The sequence below is a fragment of the Musca domestica genome, unplaced genomic scaffold (genome assembly GCF_030504385.1).
Source record: "Musca domestica strain aabys unplaced genomic scaffold, Musca_domestica.polishedcontigs.V.1.1 75, whole genome shotgun sequence".
Taxonomy (NCBI): Eukaryota; Metazoa; Arthropoda; class Insecta; order Diptera; family Muscidae; genus Musca; species Musca domestica.
The window spans coordinates 779,607-804,701 of NW_026712393.1; the positions used below are offsets into that span (position 1 = coordinate 779,607).

General features: G+C 38.5%; 2 protein-coding genes across 2 annotated transcripts in view; one reads left to right on the forward strand and one right to left on the reverse strand.

The window, feature by feature from the left end:
• The window catches only part of LOC131806386 (neurogenic protein mastermind-like), a 418,316-nt gene that overhangs the window by 281,535 nt on the left and 111,686 nt on the right, over positions 1–25,095 (reverse strand). The window lies entirely within an intron of this gene.
• On the forward strand, positions 724–16,272 carry LOC101887573 (formin-like protein 3). The gene is made up of 2 exons (XM_005182091.4): positions 724–1,131; positions 15,753–16,272. Exons 1-2 carry the CDS (start codon positions 829–831, stop codon positions 16,221–16,223), a joined length of 774 nt encoding a protein of 257 aa, XP_005182148.2. The 5' UTR covers positions 724–828; the 3' UTR covers positions 16,224–16,272.

Sequence of the window (25,095 nt, forward strand, 5' to 3'; positions counted from 1 at the left end):
CATATAAAGTGAAGGAGTAATAGATATAGTCCTGACACGTTGCAATATTTATATCATACTTATATAGGTCCGGTATGAATTGGCACACTCCTTCGGGACCTACTCCATAGAGGTTCAACAATTTGAATAATCATAACAGAAGTCAAAATATATTTAAAAACTCGAACATTGGAAGAGGGTATGCAACTGTCGGCAAAACCGACTGATACCTTTATCTAGTTTTAAAAATACCAATTCAAATAAAACTACTGTAAAATAACTTAAAAAATATTTTTTTCTATGCCAATTTTTCATTGATTTGGAAATATTATTTCCAATTCCAGTTTTCGTTCGTAGTAAAATTTGATTTAAAATTACTTTCAAACTCCAAACACAATTGAATATAAGAACAAACCTTTTTAAAAGCCCCTCATGCAACTGATTTTTTTCTCGAGTGTATCACACCAAGTCCTTACGCAAGCCTTCTATCAATTGTCACACCATGTTGTATTGTTCGCTAGTGTGTCTGAACGAACTCGTCATAGTCTTGCAACTGCAGCAGCGTTAGTCTTGTGTATGAATCGTACCAAGCATTGCATGATGTTTGAATACGACATGTTCAATGCGGCCTCGTGTGGACGACAATTCACTCAAATTCACACAAAATGGATGACACCATGCAACATGTATGATTCGATTCGATTGAGTGACTGACGACATCATGCTATTCAATACAATTAAATTTCTGAATGTCCATTCAGTGTGTGTAGTTGTGTCGTGAAGGTAGAGTAGACATTGTCATCGGTCGGTCGTCAGTCAGGTCGGGTGACTCTAACGCTATCAGCCAAAATGGAATATTACAATGTTATCAAAGAAAAAATAAGAAGTGGAGAATATTCGACCGTGCGACGATTCTCAAGAAGTGAAGTTTACAATGTTTTCTTCGATATCGAAGACGAAAAGGGTGCCCTCATAAAAGACGCTGTCATTTGTTCGAAATGCAAAAACGTTTACAAGCGCAGCACGCAGTGCACATCGAATCTGTTGCGACATCAGTGCTATAAGCTATACAGAAAGAAGAGAGATGAGAACGATATGGAGTTGGAGCCGAGGGAAGAAACCACAATGGAAATGTTGTTAAATCCGAAGAGCGTAAGTGAAAGTCATTTATTTTGTTTTTGTATGCTGTGTGTGTGTGCTGTGCGTGTATGAGTGTGTACATGCATGCATGCCAGCGCTGTATGTACAGTAGGTGTAATTGCGAGTCAGGCGGACAGACAATACACAGTTAATTTCCATTTGTATCATGTTGGTTGGATTGACGTTGACATGACATGCCATGAATTGGCTTTGTTGCTTGCTCAACTGTTTTTAGTGGTAGTTGTTGGGTGTTTTGCTCTCAGTCGCTCTTTCTCTCTCTTCGTGCATAATGAGAATACAATAAACAAAGTGGGTATTTACACTGGAGCGATGCTTTAATGCGTCAAATGAATTTTATTTTTGCAGTTTATTTGCAAATTTCAATGCAGGGTTGGAAACTGATGATCAAAAATTTATGTTTTTTACTTAAACCAGCAAAAATATGTATTACCAATCGGGTTAACAATATTTTATATTAAAAGGAAATATAGCATCAAATATGTAGATATTTCGGCCACTAGAGTTCCATTAAAAAAAATTCTCAAATTGGGTTTAACACAAAATATTCAATTAAATTTTTCGAAGTACCCAGCTAACGTTATATGGAGGGTAAGGGTATTTTGTCTCTGTGCATTTGTTTGTAACATGGAGAAGGAAGCGAGATAGACCCATATTTACTTTTGAGGATCTTCATAGAATCAGTTTCTGAGTCGTTTTTTTTTTTTTTTTTGCATATCAGTCCATCCGTCCATCTGTCCATGTATTTTTGTAAACAAAATGAAGGTCGCATTATCCGATTGAGATAAAATTTTCCAAACAATATTTTTTGGCCCAAGCACGTATCCTATTGATATTGGTGAGCATCAGTTCAAATTTGGATATAGCTCCCATATATATCTTCAACCGGTTTCAGGTTAATTGTGTACTAAATGGCCAGTATCAATCCAAATAACCTGAATTTTGGTACATCCGACGGAATTCAGTCTTGAAGCAAGTACTTCAAATTTGGTGAAAATCGGTCGAGATATAGCTACAGCTCCCATATATATGTTTAACCGATTTAGGGTTTTAAGTCCCTCACATTTGTAATATACACCCCATAAGTATGATATTTGGTACCATATATCGGATACAGCCCAGAAACACCTGTGCCAAGTTGTGTCAAGATCGGTTTAGATTTGGATATAGCTCCCACATATATGTTCAACCGATTTCGTGTTTATTGTACACCAAATGACCAATATCAGGCCAAATGATCTGAATTTCGGCACATCCGACTGAATGCAGTCTAGAAGCAAGTACATTAAATTTGGTGAAAATCGGTTCAGATATAGCTCCCATATATATGTTTCGTCCGATTCGGGGTTTTAAGTCCCTCACATTCGTCCCTCACCCCACAAGAATCATATTTGGTACCAGATATCTGCCCAGAAACACCTCTGCCGAATTGTATCAAGATCGGTTCAGATTTGGATATAGCTCCCACATATATCTTCAACCGATTTCGGGTTAATTGTGCACCAAATGGCCAAATGGCCATCAGTCCAAATGAAATGAATTTTTGTACATCCGACCGAATTCGGTCTAGAAGCAAATACATCAAATTTGGATAAAATCTGTTCAGATATACATAGCTTCCGTATACAGGATAAAAAATTTCGGAAATAGCACTAAATTTTAGAATATGTACTAAATTTTAGAATATGTTAAGATTTGTTCGAATTTGTCACCTTTGGCACGAATTATGGCCTTCAAACGGCCAATGAAACCGTCACACGCTGCCCGAATATTGCTCTGCGGTATTTTGGCCCATTCCCGGCGAAGCGCTTGCTTGAGGTGATCGACACTTTGGTATTTTTTAGTGCCAACCTTGCCATTATTGGGTGGCGTGTTCTGAGTCCTGTTGGAATGTCCAAGGTCTGCAGCTAAAATGTTTGCGTAGCCAAGGCTTTAATACATCCTCCAGAATATCGTCGCGATAATATTCGGCATTTATTCTGATGCCACGGCCGATTAATACGAGCGGAGAGCATCACCATGACCGGCGCTTGAATTCGGGTGGCCAACCGAAGGTGCACATTTTCAGCTGACCTCTTTGGCAGGTAAACACGATCATTTTGTTTGTTTACAAACTGCTGGACAACGAATGTTTTCTCATCGGAGAAAACCAAATTCGGCGGTTCACCACTTTCGGCCAAGCGCAGCAAATCTTTAGCTCTTTTGAGTCTATTTTCTTTCTGTTCCGGTATGATCTACAATTACCAATTTTTAGACAAATCTGTGAAAAATGTGGCGAAAATGGCGGCTGTACCAAAACGTGGACCGATATATCTCATTTTAATACCAACAACCCTAGACACAATACAAATTGTTCTGTCAAATTTTGAAGCTCTACGTCAAATAATATGGGATGTATCGTAATTTCAACAGGCAGACGGATGTTAATTTCGTGTTTTATGAGATTCATTGATTTCCAAAATGACCCTTTGTGGGGGAGGTATCGAAAGAAATGATCCGTTCTCTACCATCTTTATAACAGATCTTGTGTTGATGAAAATATTGCGATGTAGTAAGTCTAAATGAAACCGGATGTTAACTTCGCATTTTATGAGCTTCATGTATATTCAAAATATTGGCCCCTTGTGGAGGAAGTACCACAAGGAGTGGACTGATATATTCCATCTTCACACCAGACCTTGGGATAATAAAAATATTGAGATTACACACATCTGAAGAGAATCGGATGCCTATTTCGTGTTTTCTGATCGTTTTGGTTATCAAAATTTTGACCCTTTGTGGGGGAAATACCAGAAAGAATCTCCGATCTCTACCTCCTTTCTAACACATCTTGTTTTGATGTAAATATTGAGATGTGCCAAGTCTGAATGTAATCGAATATTTTTTTCGCATTGTATGAGCTTTATGGATATTCAAAATTTTGACAAAATTTGTGGGAAGTTACCAGAAGGAGTGGGCCGATATATTACATCTTTACACCAGACAATGGTTTAATAAAAATATTGTGATGTGTGTAATTTGAAGACAATCAGATGCTCATTTCGGATTTTAATCACTGTTCTATATATTCAAAATTTTGAGCCTTTGAGAGGGAGGTACTTCATGGGCTGGACCGATATTGTCGATTTTCTCACATGACCTAGCACAGATGCAAATATTAGGATTTGCAAGTTGGAGCAAAATTGGATTATCCCTTCTCTGTCTGTGCAGTACATTATTTTCGTTGAAAATTTTAACATTTTGTGTTGGAGGTACCAAAAGGAGTGGACCGATTTTGCCCATCTCTTACCTCAATCTATGTTTGATAATAATATTTCGATGTCTCTAGTTTGAATCAAATCGGATATTCCCTTCGAGAGTTATCGTGCGCACCAGCCAGACAGATCGACTCCAAATGTCCTGAAACGGATTTGGTCCAAAGAGACCGTTATTTCGATGAGGCACGTTTCGACCTATCTAGCAATATGGCCGACGATATAAAAACCTCTTCAAATGAACCCAGTGGCCTTGTGTTTGCCAAACGCCAGCTAAATTGTATGAATTGTATGAAATGCCCTCGTGTAAATGCGGTCTAAGAAAACGGCTGTTTTATTGTATCATCGTCGTTCGTTCATTGAGCAACGTACGCCGGTTCGTTCGTTTAATGGAAAAGTAATCAAACATCTACTTATCCAGTTATTGTTTGGTATTGCGCCAACAAAAGAGCGTACTGTTATAGTATTTTGTGGTGGTCTCTCTCCTCTCTTCCTTGCTTGAGTTGTTGTGTGTTTTTACGATTTGTTGGTTGGTGGTGGCTGCCTGCCTGCCTGGCTGTTGGTGTTTAGAAATTAGAAAAATATATACACACAATAAATACCTACTTCGGATTTCTTCGTTTTTTGGTCAAGCAGAGTGAGTTATCGTCGTTGTTGTCACAACAACAAAACAAAGGCGACACAATGCAAGATGAAGCAGGCTGCTGTTGAGAGTAAAGAAATAAATGTCAAGCATGGTTGGTCGTCATCGCCTGCCTGCCTTGCCTGCATGTTGGTTGGTTGGTTGTGTGATGTTGTTATTTGTTGCGATGCTTCTTCTACATGCTTGCCAACAACGAAGACGACGGACGACACCGATGATGATTAGAAATCATCGCCACACAGGGTAGTGGCGATGTTGTTGTTTTGAATTTGATTTTGTTTTATTTCGACTGGGAGACGAGATATTTTAGCTAGTCGATGGACGACGTGTCGTATCGACACGGTTTGGCTATGTTCAGAATTCGATGCACTGCAGCACCTTGGCTACACTCACGTGTGTGTATGTGTGCGTTTAGGTTTGTTTATTTGTTGTTTGTCGATAGACTTGCTCGCTTATAGCTTGTTTAGGCTAGACGTAGTCAGGAAGAATACACAACACTGCTTAGCTTTAGGTTGCATTGCATTGTAGTACTATAACGTTCGGCTTACGTTGTTGTATGGCCAACAAGGGAACAGGAATCGATACTGGGATATTATGTTGCCAGTAGGGAGTTGATGATGGTTGCTGGCAGATAATGCTAGTAAGGAACTGAATTAGTGAGGGAAAGTAGACGAGAAAAACTATACTAGAGCAAACAACAATTTATTTATGGCCAAACATATAATTATACGATATGGCAACGCTGAAAGTTGTACATACGACGTCAAGGAATAACTGTGTTTCTAGCAAGTTTACAATTTAAATGTACAGAATTCGACTAATAGTACTTCAGCAGTTTATCCGATATAGTAAACCTAGTGGATTTAATTTTCTTTGCATATATATACAGAAGCTCCAAGTGAAACTCGTACAGCTAAAGAAACATATTTAATTTTCTTATAATTTCCAAAAATCAAAATTAAAAAAAGTTTTTTTTTACATACAATTTGTCAAATAATTCTTTGCAAAATTAAAAAAATTATTTTTTTTCATATATAAAGTAAAAATTTATGAAGAAAACTGATTTTTTTTATATTTTTTTGTTCTTTTACTATATATTAGATTTAATAGTAAATATTGATATTAATGAAAAAAATAATACGTTTCTACATTAAATAAAAAAATAAAATACAAAATAAAAGCAAATATTTCCTTGTCAATAAATTCTTTGCAAAACGAAAACTCATAGTAGAATTACAACAGAAACTTTAAAATTTTTTTACTATGAAGATTAATATTTGGTATGGTGTCCATTAGCATCAATGACTGCCTTTAGCCGACGCGGCATTGACTGTATTAGTCCATTTATATCGTAATATTCAGGAATTTTCTGTCATTCTTCTTGTATTGCTTTGGCTAAAGCGTTTTTATTGGTAGGACCGCGTTTTGCAACCTTTTTCTTCAATAATGCCCACAAATTTTCTATGGGATTTAAGTCTGGACTTTGGGGAGGAGCGTCAATAACTTTGCGGCAATTATAAAGCAACCAGGTCCTGCAAAGTAACGATTTGTGTTTGGGGTCGTTGTCCTGATACAACTTATACTTAAGTTTATTTGGCTTTTGAGGATCAACAAACCCGAAACTTTTGGCACTCCTGGATAATTCATTTTTCAGAATGTCCAAATAATATTCTTTCGTCATAGTTTCGTTAAAAATACGCAGCTCCCCAACGCCCTTTGAAGAAATACAACCCCACACCATTACAGAGAGCTTGCCAAACTTAACTGTTGGTATTATATTTTTTTGTTGAAGTGCAGAGTTTGGCTTTCCTCCATACTTTACTGGGTCCGTCATGATGATATAACATGATTTTTGTCTCATCGCAAAAAATTACGTCGTTCCAGTACTCCTCAGCATTTGTAACATTATTAATAGAAAATGTAAGCCGCTTCTCAATGTTAACAGCAGAAAGCAATGGCTTCTTTCTGGCTACATGAGACGAGTACTTGTGGATTTTTAAGACTTTTCTAACAGTCTCGTGGCTCACTTCCTTATGACACTCATTTTTTATTTCCAATGCCAACTGCCTAAGACTTGTTTGCGGATTTTCTTCTATTTTTTTTAAATTTTGGACTGATCGCGTCTGTTGAGTTTTGGTGGTCTTCTCTTAGAATTGTTAAGGTGCAGACAATTTTCTTTTACTGCACGATTAATTATATTATATATGGTCCTCAATTTAATATTAAACATTTCCGCCAATTCTTTTGCCGTTTTTCCCTCATAATAGTTGTAATAAACTAACTGAATTAAATTATCATCAACTCGTTTTCCAGGCATGGTTAAAATCGCAGTTTCTGTTTAAATGTGCACTTGTCCAAATAATAAATCGTATTAAAATATTAGTGGAGAGCAAATTAAAGAAGCAGACCAAATTTTTTTTTTCGAAAATGATGTACCGTTATTTAGTTTTGTTTACCTTTTCGACCTATGTTTACATTTTGTAAAGATTTAATTGACAAGAGAATATTTGCTTTTGTTTTGTTTTTGTTATTTTTTTGGTTTGCTTTATATAGAAATTTACATGTTTTTTTATTAATGTCAATAGTAACTATCACCTTTAATATAAAATAAAAGAAAAAGTGTAATAAAGTTCGTTTTTGTTTATACATTTTAAATTTAAATATCAAAATTACGACTTTTTTGCATTTTGCAAAGAATTATTTGACAAATTGTATTTGTTAGTAATTCAAAAAGCAAAAAACAGCTTAATATTTTAATTCATTTAAGGTAAAAAAATAAATATATATTAAGAGAGATCATATTTTAATGTCAAAGCCAAACTCGTACACTTCGTATAATTTAAAGTAATTCAAGACATTAATATTTTGTATGCATTCCTTTACATGTTTTTACCATTTGTGATCTATTTGGCATACTTTTAATGAGTTTTTCGCAAAAGCTGCGTTTTTTGCCATTCTTCCAACAAAGCTTTCTTCAAATCTTCTTTGCAAGTTATGGTATGCTGGCGGATTTTTCAATCGAGACAGCTCCATATTATCTATGGGGTTTATGTCTGGACTCTGGGCTGGTGTATCCACGACGTGGGGACAATTATATAGCAGCCATGACCGCACTTTATAGGCCTTGTGTTTCGAATCATTGTCTTGATAAAAATAATTATCTTCGTCAAGGCCGAGCATTTCCTTACAGGGTGGCAAACTTTCTTTCAAAATGTTAAAGTACATAGTCTGAACCATAATACCCTCAATAAAATGCAATACACCAGGTCGAGATTCTGACCATATTTCATATTTTTGGCAAGGAGGGCTTCATTTGCCTTTCTCCATACATAAGGTCTGCCATCTGAATGAAAAACGTTGAATTTGAACAGCACATTCTTCCAAAAAGAAAAATTTTTTGACATGTGCTCCTTGGCAAATCGCAATCTTACTTCTTGTTGTTGTTGTAGCAGTTTTACATGTTCCGTTGTTTTTCTGACTAATCCGGTTCTTCCTCAATGTCCAGGTTTAGGAATTCTGCTACCTTTATGGGCTGTAGCCATAGATCCTCTGGACGGAGTTGGGTAGGTTTGGCTGGACAATTAAACAAGTGCAGCGTGTTGTGCGGGCCTGTATCGCACGCTGGGCAGGCGTTCCGCACATCCCCATCAATTCGTGCCCAATACGAATTGTGACGGCTGCACCATCCTGAACGTAGTTGGGCCAAAACTACCCTGGTTTGCCTAGGCAGCCGACGTTCTTCAGCTGCAATAGATGGGGGGTAGACTCCGAGTATGGCATTCATACTGTAATTATTAACTACCTCTGCGACTGCATCAGTATGAATGCTATTCAGACTCGCTTGATAGGCTTCATGATCCAAGGGCTCTCTCTTATATCGCTGGACCTCCCTCTCTATATCACGTATGTTCTTCCTGACACGCCTGGGTAAGGGAGTTGTATCCACCATCCACGATAACACCCAAGCAGGTACTACAACGAAAGCATATGATTATGCTGACGTAAGGGAAGAACCTTCGTCTCCTCATGTAAATGGTCCACAGGAGTCATAAGGAGGCACCCTGTTGCAGTTCTCAGGACGGCATTCTGGCAGGTCTGAATACTTTTCCACTGCGTTGCACTTGTATTCGCCGACCACACTGGAGCCGCATAGCTAACCACAGACCGACCTATCGCTTTATAAGAGGTCAACAAGGTTTCCTTATCCGCACCCCAAGTGCTGCCGGCTAGCGCCTTGAGGACATATCATATACATGACCTATGTATACATGTTCATGTTTGTTTATCTTACTTCTTGATTTCGCTTGCTGATTAGAGGTTTATGTCTAGCTCTACTTCCATTGTAATTCGACTTATGCACTATATTTCTTATTGTTTGAGGGCAATTTTTGCGAGCTTCGGTGCCCTCAAAAATGGATCCTTTTTGATCGGCCTTAAAATATACTTCTCATCACTCAAGGTAAATATTTTATTATTTGCCGTTTTTGACTAATTTTCTACACATCTATCTTTTTTTGAAAAGTTTTATGATGTATTGAACTGTAGATCGGCTTCTATTACAATCTCAGATATCTCACTTGGCGATTTATGGGTTTTGTAATGTTTAGTAGTAGGGGTTTGTCCTCGTTGTCTTCCCATTTTTATTTTTTTTAATATTTATGTCACGTTACATAACACGTAGAAAATTAGCTTTTAGAGACTTCCTCAAATACATTTTTCAACAATCGCGTGAAGTTGGTCGCAGTTCGAAACAGGGTTGCCGTATAAATGTAAGCTGTACGAGTTTAGCTTTTGCATAGAAATTTGGTGAGTTTTAGAATAAAGGCCATTATTTTGTTAAATAAATAAAACAGTAAAATTTTGTTCTACGGATAGTTCTAGCACCCTATACGCTAATAAAAAATATAGGTTTCTTCTGGTAGTGAATTTGATAACAATCATATTTTGAATGAAAGAAAATTATTTGCTAAGTGTACGAGTTTCGCTTGGACCTACTGTATGTCGTTTGAAGTTGGTAAAATCCTCAGTTTGGTCCTGAGAAGACATTACAACACGACAAAACTTTCCAATCCACTATCATAACCGTTATCGAGTTTCAAGATTTACTATTATTTTATTATTTTTATTTGCCTGGCGTATTTGCCTAAATCTTGCCTGGACCTAAACGTATCTCTTTAAATTTATGTAAGATAGCAAATTTCGATCTCAGATATATGCTGAATTATGGGTTATAGGGTAGGGAGAATGATAGAAGCGACCAAAAAGAGAAGTGATATTTTTCGTTTCAGCTTTAGAAGAACATCTCCAGGTTTTCCTTTTCGCAAGGGCGAAGGTCTTGTCCAATATAATGTCATTATCTTTCCGAAATTGTTCATGGATTTCTTATGGAATTCACGTCGAAAGTTACATTGATAAGCGTTTTTAAAATAACCTTCTTCTACGGGGTATTGTGCAAAGCTTTTCAAATTATCATTTGGCCTACTTTGCACGATTACAATTTCCAACAAACCAGTTTTGCTATAAATAATTGGCAACCAAATAGAAGACAATAATTCCGCTCACCTCTGCCCATCCTCCCAACCAATATGTATGTATGTAGGTAGCTATGAATCCCAGCATAAATATCAATAAATCAAAATGTAAATAGGTGGGTGCTGCGTTGACATTAGTGACGACGACTAAGCCATTAGCATGCTAATCCTGTGACAATCTCTACTTTTGGCGCCCAACGGCAATTATTGATGGTCGCTGGAAATGTCGAGAAATCAAAACGCAATAATAAGCCACTATCTCTCATTCTCTGCGAACAATGAGGTTATGTTGTTGTTGTTATCGACGTCATTGTTAACTTGTCGACACATAAGGATTAAATGGCAGTGCCTCCCTCCCCCTTCATTCCTCCCTTCCGGCGACCATTGAAAATCCATAAACAAATCAATCTAAGACACTTGCAGCATAATTACAACGTAATAACATATAAACAGACAATAGCTAGCTGGGTATGGGAAGGGTTTGCGGCGGGCAATACGCCATTACTTTTCTCCAATCGCCTAAGCCCCAAATAAAACACCCACAAAACGATGGCAATTGTGGGGTTCGTTTTCGTGTTTAAAATGGAATACTCGGCGACAACAATTTCAATCAAAGAGTGTTCATAAAATTTAATTGTGAGAGGGGGGTTTGAAGAGGGGCAAGAGAGAGCCACTCTATCATATGGCGTTGTCTAAAAATAAATCAAAACAAAGGCATTCCCCCAAACACTCACTCACTCACACCACAATGCAACCTCACTCCACTCTCGGCAATATTTTTTGCACATTTCGTTCGTTTGCTCTCTCAGTCCATATACAAATATTTCTCTCTCCCTCTCTTTGTGTTTTGTGTGCCAATGCTGGCTCCATTTTATTAAATTTATTGCTCTCGATGTATGAGTGTGGTTGAGTTTCAATTGCTGTGTGGTCGTCGGCGAACAATGGCTGTTGCCGGTGTTCGTTGTTGTCTGAAGCCATACTAGAATTTCTGAGAGCCTAATGAAATGCTTGCTCGTGTTCAGACGCGAATTTTACGTGATGCTCGCACGTAAGTTACCCGTTGTTAAACGGTGTCGCTCACTCGCAACCACTACTGCTTGGTGGGGCTAGCTGGTCCGTTGTTTTTGTTGGTTGGCTGGTTGGGCTTCTTACACGGGAGATTACTACTACTGACTGTGCCAGGCCGACGATGTGCGCTCGTCAGGCGCGCACCCAACGCAACACCGTGCCGTGCCATCAACTAAGTCATCAGTGCTGCTGCTGCTGTTAGCTAGTTCGTTGTTGTTAGTTGGCCATGCATGCCGGATGACAGACAGGCAGGCAGGCAGGCAGGCCGGCAGAGTCATTTCTGACTACAGCTACTTAATGGCAAATATTTCTGGTGGATTATGCGCTTTTACGTGTTAAATTGTATAAATTGTGCTCACAAGTCCCCCCAAAAGTACCAACCAACCAACCAGACACATGTACACAACACATGTCTGTTTAGCTGTCAGCCTGCCCATCCATTCGCCTACAATACCTACACCTGATATACCAAGCGGCAACGAAGCCAGCAAAAGCAGCTGGTCGTGTCATCCATCCATTTGTGTCGTCACCAAAAGAAACAACAACAACAAAAGAATGTGAGAGCATGCGGTTGGGGTCCACACAAATTTCTTTTGTTGGGAGAGAGAAATAGAGGAAATGTGAGTGAGAGAGAGAGAGAGTTCTTTTCAATTTCCCCCATTTGTTTTTGTTGCTGTTGTTTGGTGTTCGCCGACTGTTGGGGTTCATGGAGCGAGCACACACATCAACAAAACGGAACATTATTTTGCTAATTTCGCTTGTTTTGTGAGAGAAAGCAAATTGATGATACAGGAGAACCTCGCTTATGTGGAAAACTATTAAAAATAATTTTTAATGGCCGGAGTTGGATGGTATTGATCTGAACAGCATCTATTTTCAACAAGACAAGCTACGCGCAATTCAAGCAATGAAACCATCGCGTTTTTGCGTGAAAAGTTTTCAGTCCGTGTTATTTATCGGAGAGGTGCTCAGTATTGAACACCTAGATCCTCTTGAGGAAAGGAGCGGGAAGCATACCCAAGTCTGCCAATGCCAAAAATTTACAGGATTGTCCGGGACATCATCAAAGCGTAGACCAAGGCTTTGATCCTATCGATGAAAGTAGCAGGAAGCATATCCAAGTATGCCAAGACCAGTTAGGCAATACCGAACATGTACAGGATTTTTCGGGACATCATCAAAGCTGCTGCCGCTCGCTATATATACCTACCGATCGAATACTCGAAATAAGACCAAATTTCCCAGTAGAAGCAGCGAGAACAGCGAATGAGCTTTGGCGTACCAACCTCACTAATTCCAGAGTCAGTGAACTGACAGAGGATGTCAAGAGGTTGGTACAAGAGTATAAGCGGAAAAAGTGACTGGGCCATCTGTAGTAGAATTCTCTAACTCATTTTTTTCGAGTTACCGACCAAAGTCGGTAAAATTAAAATACTTATTTTGGTAATAACCGAAATTTTTAGGCAAGTAAGAGAAAAATTAAAATTAGTCGCTTAGACCTACCGATAGATACCAATGTTGTTTCTTTTTATATCAAAATGTTGGGTTTCAAAGTTACCGATTTTTGTCGGTAACTCAAAAAATGGATTAGAGAATCCCACTACTGAATGTTGTAACATTGGAATCGATATGACTAAACTGTGGGTACCCGCTAAGTCACTATCGAACCTTGGGAAAAGGATGATAGGAATGCAGTCACTTTTAATGACGTAACGGTGATTTAAGTAAGATTTCTTCCCACCGAGGTAGTACCGTCACAATTTACGATGGATAATGTTGAGAATATCATCCAAAACGCTTAGTCATGCAAAGCGTTGGACACATTCGAAATATCTACTGATCCCAGAGTTAGTGAATTTAAAGTGGAAGTCAACAGGTTGGTACAGAAGCACAAGCGGAAAAAGTGGCTAGAACATCTGAAGTGTTGCAACATTGGAACTTAAATAAGTAATCTGTGGGGAAGAGTTAAGTCACTCTTGAATCCTGGGAAAAAGGGTGATAGGACTGTAATCACTTTTAACGATGTAATGGTGACTGATCCGAAGAGGTGCTCTGGCCGTTTTAATCGCCAATTTGTCGCGAACACCTAGAGTAATGGGGCGAATAAGATTTTTTCCCGCCGAGGGGTACCATCACAATTTACGATGGATAATGTCATCAACAACACTAAGCCTTGCAAAGGGTTGGGCCCATACGGAATATCTACTGATCCCATAGTCAGTGAATTTAGAGTGGAAATTATGAGGTTGGTACAGGAGCACAAGCGGAAAAAGTGGCTAGAACATCTTAAGTGTTGCAATATTGGAGCCTAAATAAGTAAACTATGGGGAAGGGTTAAGTCACTCTCGAACCCTGGGAAAATGAAGGACTGCAGTCACTTTTAACGACGCAACGGTGATTGGTCCGATGAGGTGCTCTGATCATTTAAATCGTCAATTTCTCGAGCACCACCAGAGAGTGTTTGGGCGGAACAGAGAGTAATACGTCCTATAAGATTTCTTTTTCTGCCGAGTAGGTACCACAACAATTTACGATGGATGATGTTACGAATGTCATCCAAAACGTCATTCAGAGCATTATACCTAGTCAGAATATCAAATGTAATGTTAAAGCAGTTGGATTCACCGAGAGTTGAGTATCTCAATAAAGTCCTCAACAGTTGGCCAGCCACATATTTCCCGAAGCCTGGAAAAATTGCATGTTGTCCCATCAATTTCACTTTTGTCGCCAGTATTTAAAACGCTTGAGGATTTACTCCTTCCCATCCTTAGAGGAAGTTCTCCAATTGCTAACAACACGGTTTCCGCCAACGCTATCTGTGATAAATTGAAAAGTAGGAACAAGGTCGTAAAGGCGCTAGCCTGCAGCACTTATAAAGCAATAGGTCGGTCTGTGCTCAGCTATGCGGCACCAGTATGGTCTGTGAATACGAGTGCAACACAATGGGAAAATATTCAGACCTGCCAGATTGCCGCCCTGAGAACTGCAACAGGGTGCCTCCTGTTGACCATTTAGATGAGGATACAAGGGTTTTTCTCTTATGTCAACATAATCATATGCTTTCGTTGCAGTACCTGCTTGGGTGTTACCGTAGTAGTCATCCTAAATTTGATGTTTCAGTCCCTCACATACGTAATATGCACCCCACAAGAATGATATTTGGTTCCAGATATCAGATACAGCCCAGAAATACCTCTGCCAAATTGTATCGAGATCGGTTCAGATTCAGATATAGCTACCATAAATATCTTCAACCGATTTGTGGTTAATTGTGCACCAAATTACCAATATCAGTCCAAATAACCTGCATTTTTGGCACATCCGACCGAATTCAGTCTAGAAGTAAGTACATCCAATTTGGTGAAAGTCAGTTCAGTTATAGCTATAGCTCCCATATATATGTTTCATCCGATTTGGTCTTTAAGTCCCTCACATTCGTAATATGCATTCGACAACAATGATATTTGGCACCAGATATCTCGGAGATACCTTTGTCAAATTTTATCGAGATCGTCTAAGATTCGGATATAGCTCCCATATATATCATTAATATGATTTCAGGTTTATTGTGCAAATAATGGCTAATATCAGCCCAAATGGACGTACGTTTCCATATGGCGGAACCCGTCTCCGGCATTGTTTTTAACATAATCCTGCTCGAAGTGATATTACGCACTCTATAGCAATGTTATTTGGTATAAAAAAAATTTCTCCGCCAAATTTAGTGAAAATCGTTTCAGAATTGGATATACCTCCCATATATTAGTTCCCACCGAAACCAAGTTATAGCTGCTCTAAAGCCAAATGTTGATAAGTGGTATGACCTCCTTCAAATATATTCTTTTGTTACGGGAGCTCTACTAAATATGCATAGTGGTGTAGGGTATCATATAGTCGGCTCCGCCCGACTTTTGACTTTTCCTTACTGGTTACACTTCGGAATTTTTTGGTATAAGCAGGTTTCTAGGTTATTTTATTTCTTTGTTTCACCTGGTTAGCCCAAAGAGGTATTTGTTTAAATTTTTATTTGAAAATGTCCTTTTTTTATAACACTGAAGTTTATATATTGTCTTGAAATACCTAAAAATCCTGTTCTCCTTTCCTTTTCTTATTTTACAGGCTGCTGCTTTAAAACCAGTATCAATGAGCCCCGTCAACGATGAACCTGAGCCTACCGTTATAAATGCTGCGAAAAAACCAAGGATTACACTCGTTGCTACCCCTCCACCACCACCTCCGCAGCAGCCCCAACCACAGCCCGAACCTGTTAAAGTTGTGGAACCAACACCTCCTCCCCCACCACCCGTTCCAGCACCGGCTCCAGCACCACCGAGTAATCCAAACGAAAGAGACGAGTCTCATGTCTTTGCCGAAGGATGGGCCATCATGTATCGGAAACTAACAACGGAACAGAGAATTTTCGCCAAACGTTTAATCGACGAAACTCTGATGCACGGCCAGCTGGGACAGCTGACAATGTCGACCAGTCTAAATCAAGATCCAATATCGATTTCACGCAACCGTTTTCCCATACAACATCAAGTCAAAGAAGATGAATATATTGACGATGGCTCCTATTCGGAGACATGAAAGTTTTTCGTGTTTAGATGTTATGATAATAAAAATAATAAAGAATGTTTTCAAAACCCAAACTTGATTTTTTTGTAGTTATTGTAATACCTGGCAATCGAAAAATTCGAACGTACCTGGAAAGATAAGAAAGGATAGAATATTAATAACTTGTTAGTGAAGAGAATATTTTAATATCAATAGATTTTTTTTGTAGTATTCCGATATACCCGTATAAAAATAAGAAGGTTTCCTTTTACAGGAAAAAAATCTTTATCTCAGAGAGACTGAAATTACCACAATAGAGAATTAATTTAAATAATATGCCAGAAGCTACTAGTTTTGCATTTTTTTTATTATATAAATAAAACAAGAAAAAAAGCTGTAAGTTCTGTCAGGTCGAACTATGAATTCCCTGCACCATTTGGAACGTATTTTTCGAAAATTTCCAAAAAATTAAAATCCATTAAAAATTCTGTTAAACTCTTAAAAATACCGAATGTAGCCGTTATATTAGGGTCTATACGACCACGTGAACCTGACAACTTTTGTACTAAGACATTGCAATATTCAAATGCGAAACTTGAAAAAAATCGGTGAATAATGTAGCGAAAGTCAGAAAAAACCGAATGTAGGGAGGTATACCAAAACGTGGACCTGCAGAGACACTTATCTGTCATAGGTTGTAGTCTCCATTACGAACTTCAAATACCAAATTTGAAAATATCCCAGTGAATAATGTCGCTAAAATCATCAAAGTGCCGAATTTCGGGAGGTACCATTATATAGGGGCAATACAAAGACGTAGAACTGCACAGGATACTTAGCCTATAGTATCCATTACGAACTTCAAATACAAACATATACATAGAGAGAGAGAGAACCCTCGAAATAGGTCAAATCAGGAGGTACCTTTATATGGGCGCTACTTCGAAACATTGCCATTGAAAATTTTCTAATTGAAAAATATGGCCAAGACCACGGAAATAGCTGAAATTTGCGGAGTTTGGAGCAAAATTTACTCTTCTGGGGCAGTGCAAATCCGCGTGTAACCCACGAAGAGCCATTACACCCGCTCTAAGTCACTGGATGGCGTGTTGTTTCCGCGGGAGGAGTCATCAGACCTTTTCTGTGCGAAGACGTCGCTGGCCAAACCGTTACTGTGAATGGTGAGCCCTACAAAGCAATGATCAACGACTTCTTTTTGTCCGCCATTTGATGAGTTGGGATTGGAAAATATGGGGTTCCGACAGGACGGTGCTGGCGTGGGCCGATAGTGTCCATTTTCGCACCAGACCTAGCTCTGATGCAAATATTACGATGTGCCAAGTTGGAGCAAAATCGGAATATCGTTTCTCTTTCTGTACAAAAAAAAATTATTATACCCTCCACTTTGGAAAGGAAGGTATATTAAATTTGTCATTCCGTTTGTAACATCCTTAAATATTCGTCTTAGACCCCATAAAGTATATATATTCATAATCAGCATAAAATTCTAAGTCGATTTAACGACGTCCGTTTGTCTGTCTGTCCGTCTGTTTGGCTGTCCGTCTATCTGTCTGTTGAAATCACGATACAGCCCACATTATTTGACGTAGAGCGCCAAAATTTAGCAGAGCTATTTGCATTGTGTCTAGGATGGTTGGTATTGAAAATGAGATATATCGGTCCACGTTCTGGTATAGTCCCCATATAACGGTACCTCCTGATATTCGGTAATTTGATGATTTTTGCCACATTTTTTCACGGATTTATCTAAAAATTGGTATTTGTTGGTCATAATGGGTCCTATTTTGTGTAGCGAAACATTGTAATTATAGGTCCACGTTTTGGTGTAGCCCCCATATAACGGTACCTCCCGATATTCGGCATTTTAATGGTTTTTGCCACATATCTCCTAATGTTTCTTTTACCCTAAGGTGGAGAGTATTAAAAGTTTGGCCCGGCCGAACTTAATGTTTTTTTACTTGTTTTTTTTTTTTTTAAAGATCGACCTTTTGTGGGGGAGGTTCCAGAAGGAGTGGACCGGTGTGAGGGAATTACTTGACGGGGTGGAGCGATATTGTCCATTTCCACACCTGACCTAGCACTGACGTAAATATTAGGATTTGCAAAGTTGGAGCAAAATCGGATTATAGTTTCTCTTTCTGTGCAAAAAATATTTTTTTTGAAAATTTCGACCATTTGTGAGGTGGGTACCAGAAGGAGTGAACCGATATTGCCCATCTCCGAACTCGATCTAAGTTTGACAATAATATTACAATGTACCAAGTTTGGACCAAATCGGATACTCCTTTCGAGTGTTATCGTGCGCACCAGCTAGACAGACAGACATATGGACGCACGGACGTATCGCTAGATCGACTCCAAATGTCCTGAAACGTTATTTTGATGATACACTTTTTGGCCGTATCGAATGATGTATACCCTCTCTAGCCATATGGCTGAAGGTACAAATTCTACTATTTAAAAAAAGTGAATGATGAAAGAAGAATATTTAATCGGAACTATTTAGAATGAAAGATCTATATTAAGGAACTAGTTCCTTATGAGAAAAGGAACGAGATAGATCGATCCGCTTTGTCAACTAGATTGCCCAAATCTAATCGTCGCTATGCCGTGGAAAAAAATTCCAGATTCCGACAGCGGTTAATTACACCGCCAGTAATGGAATTCTCTTTTTGAGTTTCCGACAAAAGTCGGTAAAATTTAAAAAACTTATAATGTCGGCAATTAACGAAAATTTTCGGTAAGATAGCGACGAAATCAAAGTAGTTGCTAAGACCTACCGATAAATACCAATGTTGTCAACATTAACTTATTTTTTATACCCTCAGCCATATGGCTATATATCATTTGATAGGGTCAAAACGTGCCTAGTCGAAATAACGGTTTTAGGCCCTAGGTCTCTTTGGGCCAAATCCGTTTCAGAACATTTGGAGTCGATCTACCGATGTCCGTCTGGCTGGTGCGCACGATAACTCTCGAAGGGAGTATCCGATTTGATCCAAACTTGGTACATCGTAATATTTTTGTCAAACTTAGATCGAGTTCGGAGATGGGCAATATCGGTCCACTCCTTCTGGTACCTCCCACAGCGGATCGATCTCTCTTGTTCCTTTATTGCACAAAGAGAGAAAGGATAATCCGATTTTGCTGGAACTTTGCGAATCCTAATATTTTCATCAGTGCTAGGTCATGTGCGAAAATGGACAATATCGGTCCACTCCATCAGGGACCTCCCCCACAAAGGGTCAAAATTTTGGATAATTAAAACTCTTATAAAATGTGATGTAAGAGTCCGATAGTCTTCAAATTTCACATATCCCAATAATTTTATTAGTCCAAGGTCTGGTGTTAACATGGAATGTATCGGCACACTCCTTCTGGTACCTCCCCCACAAAGTGTCGAAATTTTAAATAATCATAAAGCTCATAAAACTCCAAATTAACATCCGATTCCATTTAGACTTTGCACATCTCAACATTTCTATTAACACAAGATCTGTTATAAAGATGGTATAGATCGAACCATTTCTTCTCCCCATAGGGTTCAAGATTTTGAAAAACGAACGCCGAAATAAAGCGAAATAAATATCCAACTCTCTTCAAATTTCACACACACAAATATTTTTGCTAACACAAGATCGGTTGTGAAGTTGATATATATCTGCCAACCCCTTCTGGGGTCACAATTTTCAATAATTTTATCTGTCATAACTTTCGAAACAATTTAGCAATTCTTTACTACTTGCTATGCTCAAATATATCTCTAAATAAGAAGCCTGATATGAATATGAAATTTATCGGAATTTATGATTTCGCATAAAAATGGACATAAATATCCTTTCTTTTATTTTTGCCAAATATTTCGCTCAATATTTTTTATTTGCATCAGATGAAGTATAAAAGTGGCATATTTCGGTAGACTCTATCTTGTACATCACTCACATTTTAACATTTTCTAAAAATTATTACATATCTCATATATAGTGAAGGAGTTAGTCGATATAATCCATACCAGGAAGGTCGGAATATTTATATCATATTTTGGGGTCCGATAAGAAATAGACAATATTGGCCCATTCCCTCGGAACCTGCTCCATACAGGGTAAAGCGTTTGAGTAATTGTAACACTAGTAAAATTATATTTAAATAATCGAACACAGGCTGAGGTTATATATCTGTCGGCGATACTTTTTAACTTGTTAAATCAAAATTTGGGTTTCACAGTTGCCGATATTTGTCGATAACCCAAAAACTGAGTTAGAGAATCGCACTACAGGCATCGGTATATAATCTCTTCGATTTTCTGGAGGCGTTATCCGGAGTTCTGTCCCATCCCGAATATTGTGAAGAACTGAAACCACATAGAATCTATTTTTTAAAGAGTTTATTAAGTCTCCAAAAGACGATACAGAAGATTAAATCCTCTTCTACATCGGAAACATGCCCTAGGAATAAATCCCCAAGATATTAGTTTCACTAACAGGAATGGAAATATAACCTCTCTTTTTTCGGGTATTCTGCTCAATATGCAGGATTTACGTCCTAGAGAAAATATTTCGCTGAAATTTGCCATGAAGGCCGGTCGTTGATCCGATTAACTGAGCTTCGGAAGTAATAAAATTCCCCAAATATCCAATTAACTGGGCCAGCTGAAAATTTTCATTTGATCCATCAACAGCTCGCGAAACACCCAATCTCCATCCAACAAACGAACTCAATTAAAAGTCTTAACCAAAGTAGAATACATACAACCCGAATTCCAACTCATCGTTCGTGTTGTGTGTGAAATGAGACAAATTTGTGAATTTCTTTCGGAAACGAAGTGTTGTGAACAATTTTCTGGGCGCCGCATTCCCTCGGCGGCAGGCCATGTAGCCACTGCTGTACTGATCTGAACGGGAACGTTGATGCACGACGACGTCAACAATGACAGTGGATGCTTTAAACGGCCGGCATAACTAAGCCTACTAAGCAAACCTACCAACCAGTCATCTTCACTGGCTGGCTGTCTAAACAACGTAACGAGGCACTTGCTTGGCGCGCCTCAGTTAGTTTCAAAAAGAGCGCCAAATCGTTGACGTCCATCAAACAAACCTCCAATGCTTACTCGCCGTTGTTACTTAGGCGATTTGCAGTCAGTCATACGTTTAACGCGAACGCTTCACGAGCAAACAATTCAAGTAAATAATAACAGCGAGGTTGGTGGAGCTTGCGACGAACGCCTAACTAACTGGCTGGCTACAATAATAATAATAGGCTACACACGCTGCTCTCATTGCGACAGACTGTGAACGCTTTGGGTTCCTTGCGTCAAGAAACGAGAATGGACAACAACGTTTACGAGACAGACCCCTAGAGCGCAGCGACATTTCCGAGACAGATGACGTATGTCAAAAGCGTTGCGCGTCTATCGCAAAATCTACCAGGCCAGCAGGAAAAATCATAGGGTACCTCAACGAATGACAAACTAGCCAAACCAGAGAGCTTTCTTTTTAATTCAATGAGTCAACAGAAAAAAAAGAAAAATAAACAATGGCCAAACAAAACATAAACTCAATTGGGAGAGGAGCACACATCTCTTGTCGGAATGACTCTTTCTCTTTATGAGTGTCTCATTTCACACTACTTCGGGTTCATCGATAGATGTGGAATATTTATTTACTTTAGCAGTGAGTATTTACTGTTTGTTTTTGGGAGGCGGCAGGCAGAGAGTTTATTAAACTCGTAAAGAGTTGTATGCCCATGGTGGTGGTGGTGGTGGTCGTTCTTTTGGACAAAGTGTTGCTGTTGTTGGTTTTATTTCATCAGTTCATTTGAGGTTTCTGACTCGATTTAAGTATCATCGTCGTCATTGCCTCTTCGAAAGCTTCTCTGCCCGCACTTCTCTTAGCCCACCGTGGACAATTGTACAATAAACGAGTACAGAGGTCGGTATTTTGGTTCGTTGCCGTTGCCGAATGAACACACCAAATGTTGGGTCGTGCTCAACGCCAAGCGACTCGGTTGTGGTTCGTCGAGCCAAGTGTATTTCATCAGTCCATAAATGTGAGGGTTACACACATTAGTTCATATGTTGCGCTCTGTGTTCTGATTTATTTCGAAAATAAAATCAAATGGAAGCAGCAAATATAATTTCGCAATTTTTTGGTTTCGTATTTGGTTTATTGCTTGTTATCAACATCAATTGTTTTTATAGTCTATCTCTTTTAGAGGAGGGGAGAGAATTATGGGTTGTATGTTTGTAATTTTCATATGTTTGAGGCGCATAGTTGATCTATTAGCCCTTCCTGGTGCAGATTAATCGATTTGAGGATGTGTCATTTGTTAAGGACAAAATAAAAACTACGAGTTTTTTTGATGAAAATGAGAATTATTTGTTTGATAAAATGTTCCCGCTAGCAATGAAAATTCCAATTAACTCAATTTCGTCAGTCCTATACTAGATTCATGCCGTATTAGTACCAAATGTGTACCTAAGGGAAGGGAACTAATTGACACTTTTTTGTCCTCAAGTAAACGAAAAGGCGACAGTTTCGAACAAATAAGCCACAAAAAATTGATAATGGGAATTTATGTGAAGTAGATCATACCAACCTTATTTGAATAGTGAATGAGTAGTCACAATTCCAACTCCAACTCTGAATCGTTTTTCAACAAATTTGACGGAGGCTCTTATACCTATAGTACCAAATAATATTGCTGTATAATGCATGATATGACTTTGATAGGGATTATATTAAACAAGTAAGCAAAGGCTATAGTCGTGCGGGGCCGACCATGTGATACCCTAAAACACTACAATATGTTCAAAATCCCTTTATATGCAAATCCAGTTTGGAAGATTTCGTTTTTGAAATAATGCCAAAGAGCCCTGCCCAGACGTTACCCTTAGGTTTTTGACCCGGAGAATTTGGGCAATATTTACGCACTTCGTAGTATTGTGAAGTATTCAAAACAATTGCACACGAAAGTTGTGGTCCATTTTACAGCTAAATATAATCCAATGATCATCCAAAATGCTAGACTTCTTCTCTGTCCTCAATTCTCTTCCGATGCGAAATTCCGTGTCGATTAGTTTTCAATTGTAGCCTATAGAACGACTACATATAATACCCTCAAAACGTAGTGTTGGGGGGTGTAAACATTTAGAAAATTTAAAATTCAAATTTGTAAGTTAAATTGAAAAAAACGCATGCGATAAAAAAATATGACAAAAATGGAAAAAAATGAACAAAAGATGTAACTTTTTTATCGATTTGCTTAGATTTTATCCTTTTCTGGCAAGAGACCATTCCGAATTGATGTGAATTGTGAAAATCGGCCCAGCGGTTCTTGATTTACAGGGTTGCCAATATTCGACGGACCCATCTGGCAACGCCATAACTTTTGACAGAGATGTCACATCGCTTAATGACATACCGCGTTTGAAGCGTCAGTCCAAGCAGATTTTTACCATGAACCAATACACGCCACGCGAGCGCTCTGAAATAGTTGAAATTTACAAGAAGTCAATTGTGAAAACTCAACGTGCTTTTAAAACATTAAAAAATGTGAGAAGTGCGCCTTCTGAGAACACCATTGAGCGTTTATACGTAAAATTTTCGACTGGTAAGGCTCTAATCCGAAGAGGCCATATAAAAGTCGACCAAGGCGATCGGCCGATAATATCGCTGCCGTACGAGCCAGTGTTGTGGGGTCCCCAAGAACATCCCAAAAACGCCGTTCTCAGCAGTTGGGTATGGCTCGGTCTACTTTACAACGGATTATTCGCATTGATTTGCATTTGTTCCCGTACAAAATTCAATTGACGCAAAGAATGTGGCCTGCGGACAAGCCTCGTCGATTGGAATGGGCCCAAAGAGTCAATGAAAAAAGCATGGGTCCGTCGAATATGGGCAACCCTGTAGATATACCCGACCGAGTTTTACCAAATTGAAAAAATTCGGTTGAATATGAAAAAAATGTATCCAATTTGGGCTGTATGACATAAATGGTGGACAATAACCGCAAAATCGGTTGAAGATTTATATCGATGGTATATGTAAATCTGAAGCGATCTCGATAAAATTTAGCAGAGGTATTTTCTAACTGTATCTGATGTTCGGTATTAAATATCTTTATTATGGAGTGTATATTACGCACGCGGGGGAGTTAAAATCCCAAATCGTATAAAACATATGGGAGCTATAGCTATATTTGAACCGATTTTCACCAACATTTGAAGTACATGCTTTTAGGCTGAATTCCGTCGGAAGTGCCAAATTTGAGTCCATTTTGCGCACAATAAACCTGAAATTGAATAAAGATATATATGGCAGCCATATCCAAATCTGAACCGATCTTGACAAAATATGAAACACTTATTTCTAAGCTGTATCTGACATCTGGTGCCAAAGATCATTTTTGTGGGGTGCATATTACGCATGTGAGGGACTTAAACACCAAATCGGATGAAACATATATATGGGAGCTAAAGCTATATCAGAACCGATTTTCACCAAATTTTAAGTACTAGTTTCTTGGATGAATTCAGTCGGAATTGCCAAATTTCAGTTCATTTGGGCTAATTATAGCCATTTGGTGCACAATAAACCTGAAATCGGATAAGGATATAGATGGGAGCTATATCTAAATCTGAATCTATCTCGATAAAATTTGGGCTGCATTTGATATATTTCTTCAAATATCGTAGTTATGGAGTGCATATTACGGCAGTGGAGAACAAATATATATCGGATGAACAATATATAAGGGAACGAGCTGTATCTGAACCGATTTTTGCCAAATTGGACATATATTGTTTTTAGACACAGTTTGGTCGTAAGTGCCAAATTCCATTCCATTTGGGCTAAAATTACACGTTTGATGCACAATAAAAGGTAAA